The 23,177-nt window shown below is 41.0% G+C and overlaps 1 protein-coding gene across 2 annotated transcripts in view; it reads left to right on the top strand.

Annotated features, from left to right (window-relative positions):
• The window catches only part of SI (sucrase-isomaltase), a 269,528-nt gene extending 261,295 nt beyond the window's left edge, over window positions 1-8,233 (top strand). For both annotated transcript variants that reach the window (XM_063442609.1, XM_063442610.1), the window contains exons 69-71: window positions 818-867; window positions 1,996-2,163; window positions 7,995-8,233. In XM_063442609.1, coding sequence (XP_063298679.1) covers window positions 818-867; window positions 1,996-2,163; window positions 7,995-8,066 — 290 coding nt within the window. In that variant the 3' untranslated portion in view covers window positions 8,067-8,233. The remainder of the gene's footprint in view (window positions 1-817; window positions 868-1,995; window positions 2,164-7,994) is intronic.
• Window positions 8,234-23,177: the final 14,944 nt, after the last annotated feature.

The raw sequence follows: 23,177 nt of genomic DNA, 5'->3' as shown, positions 1-23,177 counted from the left end.
TTTAAAGAAAGGATGTAATGGACTATTATTACATTGTGTCTCTGTGCCTATAGTGCTAATTAGTGAGGCTTACTCTCTTTCCAAAAAATCCAGACATTATCTGATGCTGTGTGTATGCTTAGATTAACAATTAACATACAATTGACTAATATCTAGGCTTTATTTCTTAGGGCTTGACTGCTGTGTTTTATAAATAGATTTATAGTTGTGTTATATAAATAGAATTATAGTTATGTATTTCTTGTAAGCTTTACATATCCAAATGTGCAGTGCATTGTTTTGAATTTGTAATTGTTTTACCTTATAAAGTTAACAAATGAGGCACAAAAACAAATCTCTTTTTTGACCCTGATGCCATTTTTATTCTTCTGCATGATACCACAATTAATTCAAAAGTGCATGTAGAGATTTAAATGAGTTGAAGAAAATACAAAGTATTCTAATATTACATTGTATCCCTGGTTGTTTTAGGTAGAATTTTAGTATCGGTTTTAAAAAAGCAGAAAATGTCACTGATGCCATATTAGATGTTATAGTCACTAAGATTGTATAAATATTCTGATTTAATTTGCAAACTTGCTCTATTATATACGGTTAAACATATGGGCAAAAGTATTATTTTATTTTTTCCAATTTTTTTTTCTGGGTAAAAATAAAAGTAATGACTTGAAATTGCAAACTTGTGAAGCTGTGAAAAATACATTTCGACTAACTCCATCATTGATATGTCTACAGCATAATAAACAGGAGCAGAAAAAAAACTCAGGGATAATTTCAATCAATGCTATAAATTGACTGTTTTTATTTGCTATTGCAGATTCAATAGAAAATGGAAAATATCTGCATGCACTTTTTACTGCAGACAAGGTGTGTATCATTTATATAACGGAAAACACATTTAACAATTTAGTCACACAGCTGTTTAATTTCAAAAATATGTAGTACCTTATTTAAAATATACATAACAAAGTGCTTAAAATACATGCATCAACATGATTTCTAGTGTTTAAAAATTAAAAACTGCATCAAGTGAATAAAAGCTCAGCACCGGCAGAAATAAATAAATAAATAAAAAAATCTTACTTGTTCCCATTGTAAAAATATAATGCCTCGGCAGAAATGTAAAAGGTAAAACTTTAGATGAGATATAGCTGTTTTAATAATTCTGTAAATCTATTCATAAACAGAACTATGCATAGGACACAAGGTCATCCATTCGACTGGAATAAAGGAGATTTAGTCAAAGGCAAAAGAAAGTTTAGTTTTTTTGTTTTTTACAGTATGTACAATAAAGGTATGGAATTCACTGCCTGAAGATGTGTTTTTACAGACATTTAAACAGCAGCTGGATGAATACTTGCAAAAACGTAATACAGAAATATATATTTTTTATATTTTTAACAGCTTCTTGATCCAAGTAGATATCTTTCTGCCATTCTGGGGTCAAGAGGGAATTGTTGCCTAGTTTTTTTCAAAAATGGAAAAAAATTCAAACTGGGTTATTTTGCCTTCTTTTGCATCAATAGTAAAAACAGATTTGAGAAAGACTGAACTTGATTCAGTATTTAGAAAGCGGTGTACAAGTATTGTACTAAAATAATAATTTCAGACCTTGAAAAAAATGAACTCCACAATTATAAAAAAGATTATAATCAAATGCATTTAATGAAACAAATATCATGACTTACATTTACCATTCTTTAACATCCATGGTAGGATGTTAGGCGTATCGAGTGTGTCCTAATCCACAACTTTCCGACTATGTTTAACGCGATTCAATTTTTTTGTGCTTATATTATTCTTGGAAATCTACTTTGACTTGCTGTCACATTATAATGTATGCAACTAACCAGCACTGCCTTCAAATTTTTCTTTCTTTTGTAAAAAAAACACATTAAATACGATGCTTAAGAAAATGAGAGGTAACCCTTAAATATCCTGTTATCTAATTAATTATTAATTACCGTAACTGAGGATACAATTTTTTTTTCACAGGCAACTATAACAAGTGTGGTTACACATAATGACTACATAACATCAGCAAACCCTTTGCTTCTTGGACATGTTTATATCTGGGGAGTTGGTAAAGATCCTATTACATCTGTAACAGTTACATACAATGGTGTTCAGGAAGCTATTACACACTTTACAGCAGTAGATGAGGTATGTATGAATGGTCTGCGACTATTTAGTTGTATTGGTAAAAAGCCAATTGAACAATGTAATTACAGAGAGATAAGTAAAGATTTATTACACAAAATGGGCAATTATACACTGGTTAGTGCATGTTACCAAAAAAAAAAAAAAAAAAGATAGTATATTTTTACAGTTCATCATGTTAGGTTAACAATGTGTTCAAATTGCTGCAAGTTATGAGTATTTGCAAATTTTAAATATGTTTACAATACCATTTGCAATCAGTGTGTGAATGCAAGTCATGCAATTTCATGTTATTTTGGGTTACACCTAGCATGTGATGTAACAATTCCGTTATGCACAATTTTGTGCATCTGTATGTGGGACAAAAAAAAATGCAGCACAGAGGTGGAGTTAAGATCAGAGAAAAAGAGAAAAGGACAGAGAATGCAAAACGTGGGAGAGAAAGAGGAAGTATTAAAAAGAGTGAAACATGGTAACCAGAGAAGGAAGCAAGAGGGAAGATATATGAAAGAAGTAGCAAAAGAGGAGAAAAATAAGAAAAGTGAATGGATGGAATAGTAGAAAAAAAGAGGAGGTCAATACATTATTATTATTATTATTATTATTATTGTTTTTTATTTAGCGCCAACTAATTCTGCAATGCTTTACAATATTATGAAAGCGGGGGGGGGGGGGGGGATTTACAATAAATGAGACAATTACAAAAAGATACAGGAACAATAGGGCAGCAAGGGTGGCATCCACCAAACAAGGTGGAAAAGTAGCATAACTGGTGAGTGGAGTGTGGCTCTTTAGGAGAGTAAGAGGCAGATATGGACCGGTATAGATACGTTACTCTGGGAGTCCATAAACATTTCTGAACAGATTTATTTTGAGGGACTTTTTAAACACTTCAATACTAGACGAGAGTCTGATGGGGGTTGGCAGGCTGTGCCAAAGGAAGGGAGCTGTCCACAAAAAGTCCTGCAAGGGCAGTAAGGGTGCGAGCAGTGGACAGGAGAAGGTCACCGGAAGAGCGGATAGACCGAGAAGGGGCATGTCTATGAATCAGTGAAGAAAAGTAAGAGGGCCTAGAGTTGGTTAGAGCTTTATAGGTAAGGGTTAGTATTTTGAAGTGACACCTATAGGATACAGGAAACCAGTTTAAGGATCGACAGAGGGTTGAGGAATGGGAGGAGTGACCGGTGAGAAAGATCAGCCTGGCAGCAGCATTCATTACTAATTGTAGCGGGGCAGTTTGGCTTCTGAGAGATTACCAGAGCATGAACAAGCTCCATGGCAGCATCTTGCGTGAGAAAGGGGTGGATGCAGGCAATGTTTTTAAGGTGGAATCGACAAGTTTGAAACCAGTAACATGCATCAAAAGTGTCACGATTAGTGATGTCCCGAACAGTTCGCTGGCGAATAGTTCCTGGCGAACATAGCTTGTTCGCATTCGCCACAGATGGCGAACATATGCGATGTTCGGTCCGCCCCCTATTCGTAATCATTGAGTAAACTTTGACCCTGTACCTCACAGTCAGCAGACACATTCCAGCCAATCAGTAGCAGACCCTCCCTCCCAGACCCTCCCAACTCCTAGACAGCATACAATTTAGATTAATTCTGAAGCTGCGTTTGTGTTTGTGTTTATTATACATTATCCTCCCCATAGCCAGTAACCTGTGTTTATTATACATTATCCTCCCATAGCCAGTAACCTGTGTTTATTATACATTATTCTCCCATAGCCAGTAACCTGTGTTTATTATACATTATCCTCCCATAGCCAGTAACCTGTGTTTATTATACATTATCCCCCCCCATAGCCAGTAACCTGTGCTTATTATACATTATCTCCCCCATAGCCAGTAACCTGTGTTTATTATACATTATCCCCCCACAACCAGTAACCTGTGTTTATTATACAGTATCCCCCCACAACCAGTAACCTGTGTTTATTATACATTATCCTCCTATAGCCAGTAACCTATGTTTATTATACATTATCCCTCCATAGCCAGTAACCTGTGTTTATTATACATTATCCCCCCATAGCCAGTAACCTGTGTTTATTATACATTATCCCTCCATAGCCAGTAACCTGTGTTTATTATACATTATCCCCCCATAGCCAGTAACCTGTGTTTATTATACATTATCCGTCCCATAGCCAGTAACCTGTGTTTATTATACATTATCCGTCCCATAGCCAGTAACCTGAGTTTATTATACATTATCCGTCCCATAGCCAGTAACCTGTGTTTATTATACATTATCTCCCATAGTCATTTATCGTTGGACCTAGGCAGCATGATGTCTTAGGCCGGCCCAGAGAGTGAGTGAGTGAGTGAATAATATAATATATATGTTCAGAAACATATTGATAATATATGTAAATCGGGTTCATGCAAAGAGGGTGAAAAGGTATTAAAGAAAAACACACTTATTGCATCAAATTTACAAAGCCAAACTTCTAAAAGCTTTCCTCATTTCTTTCTCGGGATGAGGAATATATCAGTTGTAGACTGAGGATTTCCATCTGCCCAATCTTTTAATAATATGCACTGGAGTGTCAGTGTTGAAGGAGACCGAAGCTGCCCCTATTCTAAATGAAAGACCCGAGACATGGATACAACCCAATCTTAGGAGTAGTGTTCTGATGTAGAAGATGAATTTAGCCGTAGTCAGAGGGATTCAGTGAGAGTAGTGGTGAAATGTGTGTAGTATGACTGAGTGTGGGTAAGTAAGAAACAAGTATTTTAACTGGGCACTAGTTCTAGGTGGGATAAAGTGGTATAGCGGATGGATGAGTAGTTTGGTTAGTTTTAGAGGTTTGTAGAGAAAGTATAGTGATCATGATTTTTAGCGATATCTAATATTTTTAACGTGTTCTCAAACAAACATAAAATGCTATATAAAATTTGTGGGAATATCGAATAGTGGTGTACAGTATATCAGAGAGGGCTCAGAATATCGAACCATCGATCGGTAACCTGGATGAAGTAGGGGGTCTATCTGTTTAATTAAATATGCGGTAATATGCTTTTAATGGGATAGGACATTAGGAAAGATGTGTGATTGGGATAAGTGATTGTGGCTGTGGAACTCGCTTCCCTCCTCCGTTAGATGCTCACCCAGTCTCCACTCCTTCAAAAAATCATTAAAAAACCACTTCTTCATAAAAGCGTATCAATTAAACTCTTAATAGCTCCCAACTGATTCCTCTTCTGCAACTGTCACTAGTCTAATACTATCCTTACCTTTTGTGTCATTTTACCCCACTCCCTCTAGCATGTAAGCTCATTGAGCAGGGCCCTCAACCCCTCTGTTCCTGTGTGTCCAACTTGTCTGGTTACAACTACATGTCTGTTCGTCCACCCATTGTAAAGCGCAGCGGAATTTGACGGCGCTCTATAAATAATATAATAATAATAATAATAATTTACCTTATCCTGGGACCGACCTGGCTCCTAAGCTTGAGCCACGCGTGGCTGGATCACTCCTGCCTCCACACGAGCCGCATGCGGCTTGATCTCCTCTTCTGACTTAGCCGCGTGCACTGACCGCAGTGATCGGTCACGTGGCCCGCCTGGCATTAGGAGCACGGCTCGAGTCATGAGCTCGCTCTTAAAGGGGCAGTGGGAGCCAAAAGTTGATTCAGGATCCCATTAGCCCACGTCATTCCAGCACCCCCACACACGAACATTTTGGGAGCGTAGGCATGACGTGGGCCAATCACTGGTGTAACAGCAGTGTACATAAAAAAAAAAACTAGAAATTTGACTGTGAAATAAAAGCAGTCAGTTTCCTTCACACGTGTGCGTTTCAGGGCCTGCCAGGGCACAGTGTCACACCAGTGCAACTCATATCTGAAGTAACAGTAGTGTACATTTAAAAAAAAAAATACAGGGGGCTTGTTGTCACCTTTCGGGGACCCTTGGTGTTGTACGTGGCTGGGTGGAAGAAGAGACCTTCAATTACATCAGTGAGGACAAGGAACGGGACATGGCTAGCTTGGTATCCAACCTTGTGCAAATGGGGAGTTTGCGGTTGTGCAAATGGACTGTTTGCGGTTGTTTGCGGTGCGTTAAACGGGGAGTTTGGTCTGTCACTGTGAAGCGGGCGTTACCCTTACACTACCTGATCGATACAACATCATACCTGATGTTTTAAAGCATGTTATTTCAAACAATTTAGGAATGTTAGGTGATTTATGCCCTTTATGGATTAAAACCAGACTCTGCATCAACTATGTAATTTTCCATGGGAGTTTTGCCATGGATCCCCCTCCGGCATGCCACAGTCCAGGTGTTAGTCCCCTTGAAACAACTTTTCCATCACTACACTCAGTCCCTGTGGGTTTTAAAATTCGCCTGCCTATTGAAGTCTATGGCGGTTCGCCCGGTTGCGAACATTTGCGGAAGTTCGCGTTTGGCGTTCGCGAACGGAAAATTTTATGTTTGCGACATCACTAGTCACGATACTAGCAGTGAAGTACTATTCACTGGCTCTTAGTTTTTTCATTAGTAATTTGTTAAACTCTTGACATTTATTTTGACGTTTTACATAGTATATATGGAGTATAGCTTCCTTGTTAAGAATGATAAGCTGTAGAAAGCTTAGGAAAGTCAAATAAAAATGCAAACTCTATATTTAGAAATTAACCAGTATTAGACAAATTAAATATACAGTGAGGGGGAAAAGTATTTGATCCCCTGCTGATTTTTAACATTTGCCCATTGACAAAGAAATGATCAGTCTATAATTTTAATGGTAAGTGTATTTTAACAGTGAGAGACAGAATAACAAAAAAATAATCCAGAAAAACGCATGTCAAAAAAGTTATAAATTGATTTGCATGTATTTGACCCCTTCGACTTAGTACTTGGTGGCAAAACCCTTGTTGGCACTCAGAGGTCAGATGCTTCTTGTAGTTGGCCACCAGGTTTTAGCACATCCCAGGAAGGATTTTGTCCCACTCCTCTTTGCAGATCCTCTGCAAGTCATTAAGGTTTCGAGGCTGACGTTTGTCAACTTGAACCTTCAGCTCCCTTCACATTTTTTTTATGGGATTCATTTCTGGAGACTGGCTAGCTCACTCCAGGACCTTAATGTCCTTCTTGAGTCACTCCTTTGTTGCCTTGGCTGTCTGTTTTGGGTCATTGTCATGCCATCCACGACTAATTTTCAATGCCCTGGCTGAGGGAAGGAGGTGAGATCTTGCATTGAGCACCAGACTGAGGGAGACTGACAGTTATTTTGTGTTTCTTCCATTTGCGAATAATCACACTGACTGTTGTCACCTTCTCACCAAGCTGTTTGGCGATGGTCTTGTAGCCCATCCCAGCCTTGTATAGGTCTACAATCTTGTCCCTGACATCCTTGGACAGCTCTTTGGTCTTGGCAGCGGTGGAGAGTTTGGAATCTAATTGATTGCTTCAGTGGACAGGTGTCTTTAATACTGGTAACGAGCTGAGATTATGAGCACTCCCTTTAAGAGAGTGCTCCTAATCTCAGCTCATTACCTGTATAACAGACACCTGGGAGCCAGAAATCTTGCTGACTGATAGGGGATCAATGACCTATTTCACTAATTGACATGCAAATCAATTTATAACTTTTTTGACATGTGTTGTGGAATTTTTTTTGTTATTCTGTCTCTCATTGTTAAAATACACCTACCATTAAAATTATAGACTGATAATTTCTTTGTCAGTGGACAAATGTTCAAAATCAGCAGGTGATCAAATACATTTTTCCCACACTGGACATGTGTATTTATATAACAGATGTGTACATAAAATATAATTGAATTCTTCTAACATTAATTTTTCTTTTTTATTTTCTTTCAGGTTCTTGAAATCCACCTTGTTGACAAACATTATAATTTAGGAGAATCAATTACAGTTACATGGCAAGCTTGATATGTTGATTTGTATTTAGAAAATCTTGAATTGTATTACTGTAATCTTGACTTTTACATTATTTTTATGTTTTTTGCAATATTAAACAAGTCATTATCTGTTCTATGAGAAACATTACACATTGCTTAACTTTGCTGGTGAAATGTCAATAAACAGAATTAACAATACATGGTTTCAGTGTTATTCAAGATAAATATGTCAAATGTTAATTTACATCTTTGGTAAATGCTCACACTTTGTATAAACAGCAGTAAGTGTTTCAAAAATATTGAGGAGTTAGAAAAAATATATAAAATATCTACTAAAAGCTAGTTATTGTTACATAGAAACATAAAATGTGACGGCAGACGTGAACCATTCGGCCCATCTTTATATTTTAGTGGATCTAATTAGAGTTGAGCGGACACCTGGATGTTCGGGTCCGGCGGGTTTGGCCGAAATTTGAAAAAAAGTCCGGGTTCGGGCTCTAACTTGACCCCAAACTTGACCCCGAACCCCATTGAAGTCAATGGGGACCTGAACTTTTGGCCACAAAAATGCCTCTAAAAAACTCCTGGAAAGAGCTAGAGAGCTGCAAAAGCAAGTAAAATGGGGGTAAGAGTATGACAAGTGCCCTGCAAACAAATATGGATAGGGAAATCACTTAAAATAACATAAAATACCTAAAAAGTTAAAATACAGCAAAGCCATAAAATAGCATTAGATGGAATCTTTGATTTTAGCTTTGGAAGAACATAAATCAAAATCTAAAGCATGGCTATCAGGAGGATCAACAGAATTATCCATTTGAGAGAGGGTTGGAGTGCAGGGTGTTCTCTTTCATTGTTCAAACTGAGCTCAACTCTTGATGCATGGAGAAAAGGCCTTCACAAGCCTCTACTATTGTGTACATAGTTTATATGAAGTGACCCATAGGTTGAGGAGGCGATGACCGTGGCAGTGTAGGTGGAAGCGGCGGTGGAGGAGGTAGCCAACACTGTTTATATATATCTGTTTTTTATTGTAATTGTGGTAGCCCACAAAATATTGGACATACAAAAAAAGAAACATTTGTGACCTGCGGTTCATTTCTTGCAGTCCTGATGCATGGAGAAATGCTCAACTCCTGATGCATGGAGAAAAGGCCTTCACAAGCATCTGATAATGTGTACCTAGTTTATACTAAGTGACCCATAGGTTGAGGAGGTGGTGACCGTGGCGGTGTAGGTGGAAGCAGCGGTGGAGGAGGAGGATGAGGTAGCCAACACTGTTTTTTATATATATATATATTATTTTAATTGTGGTAGCCCACAAAATATTGGGACATACAAAAAAAGAAACATTTGCGGCCTGCAGTGAATTTCTTGCAGTCCTGATGCATGGAAAAATGCTCAACTCCTGAGGCATGGAGAAAAGGCCTTCACAAGCCTCTACTATTGTGTACATAGTTTATATGAAGTGACCCATAGGTTGAGGAGGCGATGACCGTGGCAGTGTAGGTGGAAGCGGCGGTGGAGGAGGTAGCCAACACTGTTTATATATATCTGTTTTTTATTGTAATTGTGGTAGCCCACAAAATATTGGACATACAAAAAAAGAAACATTTGTGACCTGCGGTTCATTTCTTGCAGTCCTGATGCATGGAGAAATGCTCAACTCCTGATGCATGGAGAAAAGGCCTTCACAAGCATCTGATAATGTGTACCTAGTTTATACTAAGTGACCCATAGGTTGAGGAGGTGGTGACCGTGGCGGTGTAGGTGGAAGCAGCGGTGGAGGAGGAGGATGAGGTAGCCAACACTGTTTTTTATATATATATATATTATTTTAATTGTGGTAGCCCACAAAATATTGGGACATACAAAAAAAGAAACATTTGCGGCCTGCAGTGAATTTCTTGCAGTCCTGATGCATGGAAAAATGCTCAACTCCTGAGGCATGGAGAAAAGGCCTTCACAAGCCTCTGCTAATGTGTACCTAGTTTATACTAAGTGACCCATAGGTTGAGGAGGCGGTGACCGTGGCGGTGTAGGTGGAAGCAGCGGTGGAGGAGGAGGATGAGGTAGCCAACATTGTTTTATATATATATATATATATATATATATTAATATATATATATATATATATATATATATATATATATAATACACAAGATCCAGCGCACTCTCCTATCTACTAAACAGCAACTTCAATGTTGACAGATTGTATTAGTTTGTAAAAGTTTATTTATTTTTATTTTTTTTTTAAACACCTAATCTAGGCAAAAAAATAATGGGGATTTAGTTACATTATATGATCATAGATTGCATAAGCCTGCCACAACGTCAATGTACCCCATCTTTGGCAGGTCCTACTCTCACAGTCTAATGTCTGCTCTTATGAGATTAAAGGTTAATCTCATAAGAGCAGACATTAGACTGTGAGAGTAGGACCTGCCAAAGATGGGGTACATTGACGTTGTGGCAGGCTTATGCAATGTATGATCATATAATGTAACTAAATCCCCATTATTTTTTTGCCTAGATTAGGTGTTTAAAAAAAAAAAAAAAAAAAACTTTTACAAACTAATACAATCTGTCAACATTGAAGTTGCTGTTTAGTAGATAGGAGAGTGCGCTGGATCTTGTGTATTGTATAATATGGCCCCCAGCAGCACCCCATTTAAGCATGTTTAGGTGAGTGCAACCATCCCCCTATTTTTTATATATATATATATATATATATATTTTTTTTTTTTTTAATTGGGGTATCCCCCAAAATATTGGGACATATAAAAAAAGACAATTCTGTTCCGCAGAGTAGCTGTTGACATTATAGTTGCGCAGAAACTTTGTTGACTCTAGAGAACCTCGGGCCAATCGCACATCCCCGTGGCGGCGACTTTGCATGCGGATGTCATCCATATCAACTATCGATGCCAGTTTCTGCGCCTACCGTGGTGACCACCGGTAATGGGGGATCAGGGTTCCATTCCGTACAGGGACCCTGAGAAACAGCTACCACATGCAAGGAAGGCAGTGGGCAGCAAATGACCCACTCCCGACGCGGGAAGGTAGTGATGACAAATAACAATACAGGACTCTTTAGAGGCCCTGTAATTGTAATGAGTCCACTTGAAATCCACTGACCAGTGCGTGCTGCAGCTGAAACTCCACTATCGCCTGCTGCTGCTTGCACAGTCTCATGAGGCGGTGAGCGGGAAGGCCGAAGTTACACTTCAATGCAGACAGGCGAGCAGCAGCAGGGTGAGAACACCAAAAGCTCGTAGAGCCGCTACAGTCACATCCTGTTCCAAGTTGCGGATCAGTCTGGTGATGGCTTCTGGTATCCAGTACTCTTTTTACTGAAGCTGCATCAGGGTCCTGGTATGAGGCCGCACAAACGCTGGTGCTCATCACCAGGGGGTGTGCGGTTACCCTGCACCAGACCCTGCTAATCCATTACACACTGTGACTCCTAACTTCAACATCAGGCATACTGGGTCCCGGTCGTCCGACCGCCGGCCAGACAGTGTCTGGGTCCTGGTCAGCGGACTTTGCAGTTCGGGTTCGCTCAACTCTATTATGGATCCTTTGATCGCTACATGTATTACTTGGATAACTGGTAATTCTCAAGCTAATACATGGTGACGAGCACTAGGGAACGGCTGCTCCGCTTTTGCACCCTGCTCCCTCTTATGCTGTGCTGGTGCCTCTGTGCGACCAGTGCCTCTTCCTTCAAACTGCACATGTCACTCGCATGACCTTGATTCCATGTGGGCTCTACGACCTCATCATCCTCCACATCATCTTCCACCCACTCCTCAACCCTGCCCTCCTTGCCGGTATGCACACTGCAGAAAGCCACAGCAGTTGGCACCTGTGTTTTTCCAGCATGTAAAGTCTGTAAAGGACATATGGAAATTGTTTTAGAATTGTGTCCAGGCAACAGTTTTCCCTATAAACTGACCTCACAGTTTGACTTGTGAGGGTATTGCCCCAGAATTACAATATTGTTGAAGTACCTCTTAGCTATTGTTAACTGGTTTAAATATAGCAGCTTATCTTGTAGTTTCTAGTGTAGAAAATATCAATCTGTTTTCTATCACTTAGATCTGTGTAACAAGTGTTGTAGGTGTGAAACAATATTACAAGTGACCGATGTAGTAAATTCGAATCAAAGTTACGCTTTGACTTGACTCTCAGATATGAAGTGAACACCCCAAATATACTATTTAGCACCAGAAAAAAAAATTACTCCAATGTAAGCAGCAGCTTAGCAGCAAAACAATTAGAATGTTTACAACTGCGCAGTAAGCGCACTATTTGACGCTTCGATTTGACTCTCAGATACGAAGTGCACCGCAGGCCGCAAATGTACTATTTAGCAGATTAGGAGCAAAACAATTATAATGTTTACAACTGCGCTGTAAGCGCACTATTTGACGCTTCAATTTGACTCTCAGATATGAAGTGCACGACCCAAAATATACTATTTAGCAGTTTAGCACCAAAACAATTAGAATGTTTATAATTGTGCTGTAACCGCTGTATTAGACGCTTCTATTTGACTCTCAGATATGAAGAGCAGGCCGCAAAATGTACTATTTATCAGATTAACACCCAGAAAATAAGAATATTTACAACTGCGCTGTAAGCACACTATTAGACGATTTGATTGGACTCTCAGATATGAAGTGCCCCGCAGGCCCCAAAATGTACAATTTAGCAGATTAGCACCCAGAAAATTAGAATTTTTACAACTGCGCAGTAAGCACACTATTTGACGCTTCGATTTGACTCTCAGATATGAAGAGCAGGCCACAAAATGTACTATTTAGCAGATTAATACCCAGAAAAAAAGAATGTTTACCACTGCGCTGTAAGCACACTATTAGATGTTTCGATTTGACTCTCAGATATGAAGTGCACCGCAGGCCCCAAATGTACTATTTAGCAGATTAGCATCCAAAAAATTAGAATATTTACAACTGCGCTGTAAGAACACTATTAGACGCTTCGATTGGACTCTCAGATATGAAGTGCACCACAGGCCCCAAAATGTACAATTTAGCAGATTAGCACCCAGAAAATTAGAATTTTTACAACTGCGCAGTAAGCGCACTATTTGACGCTTCGATTTGACTCTCAGATATGAAGAGCAGGCCACAAAATGTACTATTTAGCAGATTAACACCCAGAAAATAAGAATGTTTACCACTGTGCTGTAAGCACACTATTAGATGCTTCGATTTGAATCTCAGATATGAAGTGCACCGCAGGCCCCAAAATTTACTATTTAGCATATCAGCACCCAGAAAATTAGAATATTTACAACTGCACTGTAAGCACACTATTAGACGCTTCTAGTGACCCATAGGTTGAGGAGGTGGTGACCGTGGCGGTGTAGGTGGAAGCAGCGGTGGAGGAGGAGGATGAGGTAGCCAACACTGTTTTTTATATATATATATATATTATTTTAATTGTGGTAGCCCACAAAATATTGGGACATACAAAAAAGAAACATTTGCGGCCTGCAGTGCATTTCTTGCAGTCCTAAAGCATGGAGAAGTGCTCAACTCCTGATGCATGGAGAAAAGGCCTTCACAAGACTCTGCTAATGTGTACCTAGTTTACACTAAGTGACCCATAGGTTGAGGAGGTGGTGACCGTGGCGGTGTAGGTGGAAGCAGCGGTGGAGGAGGAGGATGAGGTAGCCAACACTGTTTTTTATATATATATATTTTATTTTAATTGTGGTAGCCCACAAAATATTGGGACATACAAAAAAAGAAACATGTGCGGCTTGCAGTGCATTTCTTGCAGTCCTGATGCATGGAGAAATGCTCAACTCCTAATGCATTGTGAAAAGGCCTTCACAAGCCTCTGCTAATGTGTACCTAGTTTATACTAAGTGACCCATAGGTTGAGGAGGTGGTGACCGTGGCGGTGTAGGTGGAAGCAGCGGTGGAGGAGGAGGATGAGGTAGCCAACATTGTTTTATATATATATATATATATATATATATTTTTTTTTTAATTGGGGTATCCCCCAAAATATTGGGACATATATAAAAAGACAATTCTGTTCCGCAGAGTAGCTGTTTACATTATAGTTGCGCAGGCACTTTGTTTACTCTAGAGAACCTCGGGCCAATCGCACATCCCCGTGGTGGCGACTTTGCATGCGGATGTCATCCATATCAACTATCGATGCCAGTTTCTGCGCCTACCGTGGTGACCACCGGTAATGGGGAATCAGGGTTCCATTCCGTACAGGGACCCTGAGAAACAGCTACCACATGCAAGGAAGGCAGTGGGCAGCAAATGACCCACTCCCGACGCGGGAAGGTAGTGACGACAAATAACAATACAGGACTCTTTAGAGGCCCTGTAATTGTAATGAGTCCACTTGAAATCCACTGACCCGTGCGTGCTGCAGCTGAAACTCCACTATCGCCTGCTGCTGCTTGCACAGTCTCATGAGGCGGTGAGCGGGAAGGCCGAAGTTACACTGCAATGCAGACAGGCGAGCAGCAGCAGGGTGAGAACACCAAAAGCGCGTAGAGCCGCTACAGTCACATTCTGTTCCAAGTTGCGGATCAGTCTGGTGATGGCTTCTGGTATCCAGTACTCTTTTTACTGAAGCTGCATCAGGGCCCTGGTATGAGGCCGCACAAACGCTGGTGCTCATCACCAGGGGGTGTGCGGTTACCCTGCACCAGACCCTGCTAATCCATTCCACACTGTGACTCCTAACTTCAACATCAGGCATACTGGGTCCCGGTCGTCCGACCGCCGGCCAGACAGTGTCTGGGTCCTGGTCAGCGGACTTTGCAGTTCGGGTTCGCTCAACTCTATTATGGATCCTTTGATCGCTACATGTATTACTTGGATAACTGGTAATTCTCAAGCTAGTACATGGTGACGAGCACTAGGGGACGGCCGCTCCGCTTTTGCACCCTGCTCCCTCTTATGCTGTGCTGGTGCCTCTGTGCGACCAGTGCCTCTTCCTTCAAACTGCACATGTCACTCGCATGACCTTGATTCCATGTGGACTCTACGACCTCATTATCCTCCACATCATCTTCCACCCACTCCTCAACCCTGCCCTCCTTCTCGTTATGCACACTGCAGAAAGCCACAGCAGTTGGCACCTGTGTTTTTCCAGCATGTAAAGTCTGTAAAGGACATATGGAAATTGTTTTAGAATTGTGTCCAGGCAACAGTTTTCCCTATAAACTGACCTCACGGTTTGACTTGTGAGGGTATTGCCCCAGAATTACAATATTGTTGAAGTACCTCTTAGCTATTGTTAACTGGTTTAAATATAGCAGCTTATCTGGTAGTTTCTAGTGTAGAAAATATCAATCTGTTTTCTATCACTTAGATCTGTGTAACAAGTGTTGTAGGTGTGAAACAATATTACAAGTGACCGATGTAGTAAATTCAAATCAAAGTTACGCTTTGATTTGACTCTCAGATATGAAGTGAACACCCCAAATATACTATTTAGCACCAGAAAAAAAAAATTACTCCAATGTAAGCAGCTTAGCAGCAAAACAATTAGAATGTTTACAACTGCGCAGTAAGCGCACTATTTGACGCTTCGATTTGACTCTCAGATACGAAGTGCACCGCAGGCCGCAAATGTACTATTTAGCAGATTAGGAGCAAAACAATTAGAATGTTTACAACTGCGCTGTAAGCGCACTATTTGACGCTTCAATTTGAATCTCAGATATGAAGAACAGGCCCCAAAATGTACTAAATAGCAGATTAGCAGAAAAACAATTAGAATGTTTACAACTGTGCAGTAAGCGCACTATTTGACGCTTCGATTTGACTCTCAGATATGAAGTGCATGCCCCAAAATGTACTATTTAGCAGTTTAGCACCAACACAATTAGAATGTTTACAATTGTGCTGTAACCGCTGTATTAGACGCTTCTATTTGACTCTCAGATATGAAGAGCAGGCCACAAAATGTACTATTTAGCAGATTAACACGCAGAAAATAAGAATATTTACAACTGCGCTGTAAGCACACTATTAGACACTTTGATTGGACTCTCAGATATGAAGTGCACCGCAGGCCCCAAAATGTACAATTTAGCAGATTAGCATCCAAAAAATTAGAATATTTACAACTGCGCTGTAAGAACACTATTAGATGCTTCAATTGGACTCTCAGATATGAAGTGCACCACAGGCCCCAAAATGTACAATTTAGCAGATTAGCATCCAAAAATTTAGAATATTTACAACTGCGCTGTAAGAACACTATTAGATGCTTCAATTGGACTCTCAGATATGAAGTGCACCACAGGCCCCAAAATGTACAATTTAGCAGATTAGCACCCAGAAAATTAGAATTTTTACAACTGCGCAGTAAGCGCACTATTTGACGCTTCGATTTGACTCTCAGATATGAAGAGCAGGCCACAAAATGTACTATTTAGCAGATTAACACCCAGAAAATAAGAATGTTTACCACTGCGCTGTAAGCACACTATTAGACGCTTCGATTTGACTCTCAGATATGAAGTGCACCGCAGGCCCCAAAATTTACTATTTAGCATATTAGCACCCAGAAAATTAGAATATTTACAACTGCGCTGTAAGCACACTATTAGACGCTTCGATTGGACTCTCAGTTATTAAGTGCACGCAGGCCCCAAAATGTACTATTTAGCAGATTAGTACCCAGAAAATTAGAATTTTTACAACTGCGCTGTAAGCACACTTTTAGACGCTTCGATTTGACTCTCAGATATGAAGAGCAGGCCACAAAATGTACTATTTAGCAGATTAGCACCCAGAACATTAGAATTCTTACAACTGCGCTGTAAGCACACTATTAGACGCTTCGATTTGACTCTCAGATATGAAGTGCACCCCACTGAAATACTATTTAGCACCCAAAAAATTGTAAGTTTTAAAACTGCAATGTGACAGCAGTATTTGACGATTCTATTTGACTCTCAGATATGAAGTGCACCTCACTAATGTACTGTCCCACTAATATACTATTTAGCACCAAAATAAATTGACTTTTTAAAACTCTGATGTAACCGCAGTATTTGAAGCTTCTATTTGACTCTCAGATATGAAGTGAGCCCCACCCCACTAATGTACTAGTTTGCAGAATTCTTTCCTAAGCTGTCCCTATCAGCGGCAGCATCCTCTCCCTACACTAATAAGACCGCTTGTGCGTGCGGCGCTGCGTGACTCCAACTTTAATATAGAGGCTGGGTCACATGCTGCACTGGCCAATCACAGCCATGCTATTAGTAGGCATGGCTGTGATGGCTTATAAGGGCACACGAGTCAAACGCTTGTTGACTGGCTGCCTTGCAGCCTTTGAAAACGCACAATTAAATCACCGAACACTGAACTCCAACCCAAACATACAGTGATGTGTCCGTGTTCGGGCTCCGGGGTCCAAAAAACCTAATGTTCAGTACGAACCCGAACTTTACAGTCTGGGTTCGCTCAACTCTAGATCTAATCTGACTTACTAATAACAGCTTTATAAATAATGTGACTGATCAACTGTTCTAAAATGTAATTTTAATATGTTTAGAAAAGACATATAGGCTGCAAATGAAAACATCCATTGGCCATTTGTATACATAGTATTTTATATATGTAATTTTTCACATAACTTGGCCTTACATCACTATATAGAGTTGGTAAGCTGTATAACATCTACTCTACTGTATCTACTGTATACCATTAACTCAAACCTTTTGTTCTGCAAATAACATTGCGGAGGTAAAAATAAATGATTGTCTTAAAATCAGGCCTAATTTATGCTTTCGTTTTTTGATCTCACAACGTTGAGCTTCATGGGCCAGTAATTCAAGATTAACACCAACATAAAAGCTTGTGCTTTTGCTCGATTTTCAGCTACATCACTAATTAACAAAGATCACAGACATAAAATTGCATCAACAGATTTGTCATTACACTATTATGTTCCATGTGGTCATTGCAGAATAGGTGTGCTTCTTTAAAGACCCTCAAACAAATCGTTTTAGTTCTTGTGCACATATGTATTGATTCTTATCAATTTTGCTACATTATATTTTTTATTTACATTGCTTATTTATTCTTAGTTAAAATTGCTTGTGTACCACATCAAGTCAAGGGAAAGGTTTGTTTAATATAGTATTGGTTATTTGTTTGAGAAATGCTTCAAGTCATCTTTAGGTCCTTTGCGGTGTTGAATTTGCCAAGTGTCAATAACTCCAGTTTGGCAGGATTATGATTACCAAAACTTCAGTGTTTAACCTACAATTTAGAGAGCAGTTTTACTAATATCATAATAGCAAAAGTAGTGTCAACAAATATTGAACTGATGGGATTGTGATCACTTCAACATTACTAATAGCATATTGGTGGCCATTAGCACGATGGGTACAGATGGGTACATAACAAAGCTGAGTATGTCAGGGCACCGCAGGCGGCTGTAAGGGGAGGCTGCAATCCACTTGCAGCACTCACCCTCAGTCCCTTTCCGCCCGCGGTCTCCCCTTCCCCTACCTGTCAGCGAGCGGCGTCCTCTCTGCTCCAGACGCCGCTCGCATCCTCCTCCTCGCCTCCCAGCGGCAGCATGTATAACGCTGCACGCTGGGAGCCCCCCGCGCATTTATGCGAACGCCAGGTTCGGTGTTACGGTTGGCTCCAGGCTGGCTGGAAGTTGGACCGTAGAAAAGGATGCTCCTAGCGCTCACCAAAGGACCATCAGCACCGCAGACACCATAACTACTGCGTAGCCACCATAAGTACTGCAGACTCCACGAACCACCGCTGCTGGGCTGGTATCTCGCCATCTGCTCTGCGCCCTGGACCTACGACCAGGCTCCAGGTTCCAATAGGCGAACCTCTTCCTTCTGTAGAGCGAAGCAGGATCAGGAACAAGAGCTCTTACAAGAGCTCAACAGCTAAGGGAGTATGAAGAGCATAGCAATCCCTGTAGTGATTATAGCTGTCCCCTACAAACATGAGTCAAGGCTGCAAGTTAGAGGGTCAGAAGAGGTCTGAGGTGCTGGAACACCCAGCCTGGTTTTTATTACAAGTGTACACATACAGGCCACACCCAGGGGGAGGCATAAAATAACCAATAGTATCATGGGTGCAACCCACACATCCCCTCCCCTTAGTGTGACACATAATCCCATTATACATACAGTTAAAATATACTTTTTACACAACTTTCATAACTATAAAACCATACATCACATTCACATAAAAATACATATCCACAATCAATCCATTCAGGGGAACAACATATAAAAAAATGGCATGAATCCAACCAGGGGTTCAAAAGTTGCTAAAAGTATCTTTTGTCCCTTAATGGCAAACCGGTTTAAACAGGTTTTACATAGGCCTCTATCCTGGAGACAAAGAGGAAAGTAATCCAATTATCCAGGGCTAGAAGCAGACTCCATTAACCACATGGTTACAGAAAGACATAAAACACTTTAAAATACAGAAAGTCACCTTTTACACATAACACACAGACATTTCACATATCCCCAGATAGCTGGGATCTGAGCGCACAAAACTACCGAATAGCGCGCAGATCCTATTCACACAGTTCAATTGCCATGGAGCTAAAGTCTTTCCCATAGTCTTTCATTATATGAATAGGCTCCATGGCATAGCTATCTGGGGTATCACCGCTCACACAGGGCCATAGTCATAAGGAAGGAGGCTGGCAAATAGGCTTCTCCACAATCCAGGGAAGCAGGGCAATTTTCCATTTAAAGGGCCAGTTACAAATAGCAGTTTGTAACAGTCGGTCACGCGACCTGGCGTTAAAGTCACAGTACCATAATCACAGTGGGAGGTGTAAATACCTCCCACTTGTGATTGTTAATTCTGCTGGCAAAGCTCTGCTTAGGGTCCGACAGGGTAATAGATCAGTAGCAGATTATACTATTGAATTCCGCACTCTAGCAGCTGAAGTGGTTTGGAATAACGACGCCCTCGTAACAGCCTTTCAGGAGGATTTGGCCGCTTACATATTAGATGAGATAGCATCCAGGGAATTGCCTGTGCTTCTGGATGATGTAATAGATTATGTCATTCCTATCGACAACCGTATTAGAGAGAGGCGTAGTCAAAGACGGATGAATACACCGGTGCTACCTGCTTTACCCAGTACCGCATTACTAGCCTTACCTCCTCATAGACAACCATCTCCCGAACCCATGCAATTGGGTGCCATAGGGTTAACTGAAGCTGAAAGGGCATATCACAGAAGGGAGGGGTTATGCCTTTATTGTGGTAAGAGGGGGCATCTCCGAAGAACCTGCCCCAATCTGCAGGGAAACTTCAGCACATAAGGCCTAGAGAGGGGTCGGCCTCGGGTGTTATGACCTTTTCCCCTCATGTGTCCATCTCTAGACCGTTTATTACGGTTACTCTTTTGGTCAATCAAACCACTATAACAACCAAAGCACAGGGAAAGGTTAACCTTCCAAATAATTGACTCCCCTACAGCTCCCATCGTTCTGGGTTTTCCCTGGTTAGTTAAACACAACCCAGTACTTGATTGGGGTTGTTTAGATATACTCTCCTGGGGGGAATCTTGTCAACGAGACTGTATGACCCGTGTGCGTTCTGTATGTCTACTTAATGTGCCCACTGCTAAACCGCTTTCTGTTTCTGTCCCTTCTGTGTATGCAGACCTCGCATTGGTTTTTGAAAAAAGGGAGGCTGATAAGCTACCTCCACACCGTGATTATGATTGTGCCATAAACCTGTTGCCAGGTACTATGCCCCCTAGGGGTAAGGTCTACCCGCTTTCTGAGAAAGAAAATCAGGTTATGGAGGAGTACATACGGGAATCCTTAAGTAAAGGTTTTATCAGAAGGTCCTCCTCTCCTGCTGGTGCTGGTTTCTTTTTCGTTGCTATGAAAGAGGGCGATTTGAGGCCTTGTATAGACTACAGGGGTCTGAACAATATAACGGTAAAAAACGCTTATCCTATCCCTCTCATCACTGAGTTGTTTGATCGTGTTAAAGGTTCTAGATATTATACCAAACTAGACCTTTGGGGGGCTTATAATCTGGTTCGTATATAAGAAAATGATGAATGGAAAACACGATACAATACACGCAGTGGACATTACGAATATTTGGTCATGCCTTTTGGACTGGGTAATGCTCCTGCTGTGTTTCAAGACCTCATAAATGATGTCCTTAGAGATCTACTGCATATCTTGATGACATACTCGTATATTCTCCTGATTTGGAGTCACACCATAATCATGTGAGGATGGTGCTCAAGAGATTGTTGCAGAACGGTCTTTATAGCAAGTAAGAAAAATGTTTATTCGACCAAAAATCTGTACAATTCCTAGGGTATGTCATTTCTGAACAGGGATTCAGCATGGATCCTTCTAAGTTAGAAGCCATACTGTCTTGGCCTCTTCCCCAAGGACTTAAGGCAATCCAACGGTTTATCGGAGGTTTATTAAAACATTTTCGTCAGTTATTTCTCCGATCACGAAGCTGACTAAAAAAGGTTTGCACCCCAGGGTTTGGACTCCTGAAGCCCTTGAGGCCTTTGAGACTCTCAAAAAGGCATTTGCCACTGGCCCTGTGCTACACCCTCCTGATCCTTCCCTTTCCTTTGTTATGGAAGTTGACGCTTCTGAATCAGGTGTAGGAGCGGTGTTATCACAAAGACGATCGCATACCGAACCCCTCCATCCCTGTTGTTACTTTTCTAAAAGGCTGTCTGATTCTGAAAAGAATTACGACGTCGGGAACAGAGAACTATTAGTTATTGTGAATGCTTTTAAGGAATGGAGGTACTTATTAGAGGGAGCCAGACACAAAATCCTGGTTATAACTGATCATAAGAATCTCTCCTATATAGCTGATGCTAAAAGGTTGTCCTCTCGTCAGGCCAGATGGTCTTTATTTCTTTCACGCTTTCAGTACATTATCACATATAGGCCGGGATACCGTGATGTCAAAGCTGATGCTATCTCCCGACAATACAAACCTTTGGATTCGATTTCCTCCTCTCCTGAACCTATTGTTCCTACAACTAAGATAATAGCTGCTACCCATTTGGTTGTTTTGTCTCTTTTCCTTGATGGTATCAAGGCATACCAATCCCAAGCACCCTCTGAGACACCTATTGGTAGATTATACATGAAAGTGAATGACAGAAAGAAGCTGTTATTTCACACCGCCAAAACTGCTGGTCATCCAGGGATTACCAAACAATACAAGGGTCTCCTTCAACAGTTTTGGTGGCCCTCACTTAAACAAGATGTGGTGGATTATGTGCAGGCTTGTCGTGTTTGCACACAGTGTAAATCCCCTAATGTTAAACCCCCGGGACTCCTAATGCCCCTATCTTTACCCAAGAAACCATGGACCCACTTATCCATGGACTTTATTGTGGATCTTCCTTCATCTGATGGACAGACAGTAATTTTGACTGTAACGCACTTTATCCCACTTAAAAAAACTACCTTTTGCGGTTCAGCTGGCTCAAGTGTTTGCCAAAGAGGTGTTCCGCTTGCATGGTATACCACAGGATATTGTATCCGACAGGTTTTGGAGGGGCTTTTGGGCTGAGATGGGGGTCTCCTTTTCGTTCACTTCCTCCTATCATCCACAATCTAATGGGGCTGCTGAACGAGCAAATCAGTCTGTGGAGTTATTTTTACGCTGCTTCACGAATGCACACCAGGACAACTGGTCTCATCTCCTCCCCTGGGCTGAATTCGCCAGGAATACCGTGACTCATTTGTCCACTGGCTTAAGTCCTTTTATGGTTGCTTATGGGTTCCAACCCTCTGTCCTTCCCGGTGTGTTCTCCGACAAGGGAATGCCCGCTTTGGACGAACACCTCACCTCCTTACGGAGGATGTGGGGTCAGGTCCATGCTTCTCTCTCTCGTGCGGCTGCTGCTCAGAAGAGATTTGCTGATCGTTGTAGGTGTGCGGCTCCTTCTTATGCTCCAGGTGATAGGATTTGGTTGTCCTCTAAGAATCTCCGCCTCAGTGTTCCCTCGATGAATTTCGCGCCCAAGTTCCTTGGCCCCTATAAGGTATTGCGTAGGGTAAATCCCTTGTCCTTCTCCCTGGCCTTGCCTCCTTCCATGCGTATACCTAACACCT

This window comes from Pelobates fuscus, chromosome 2 (genome assembly GCF_036172605.1).
Source record: "Pelobates fuscus isolate aPelFus1 chromosome 2, aPelFus1.pri, whole genome shotgun sequence".
NCBI classification, from domain to species: domain Eukaryota; kingdom Metazoa; phylum Chordata; class Amphibia; order Anura; family Pelobatidae; genus Pelobates; species Pelobates fuscus.
The sequence above is the reverse complement of the archived record's forward strand: the minus strand, read 5'-3'. Positions and strand labels throughout refer to the sequence as shown.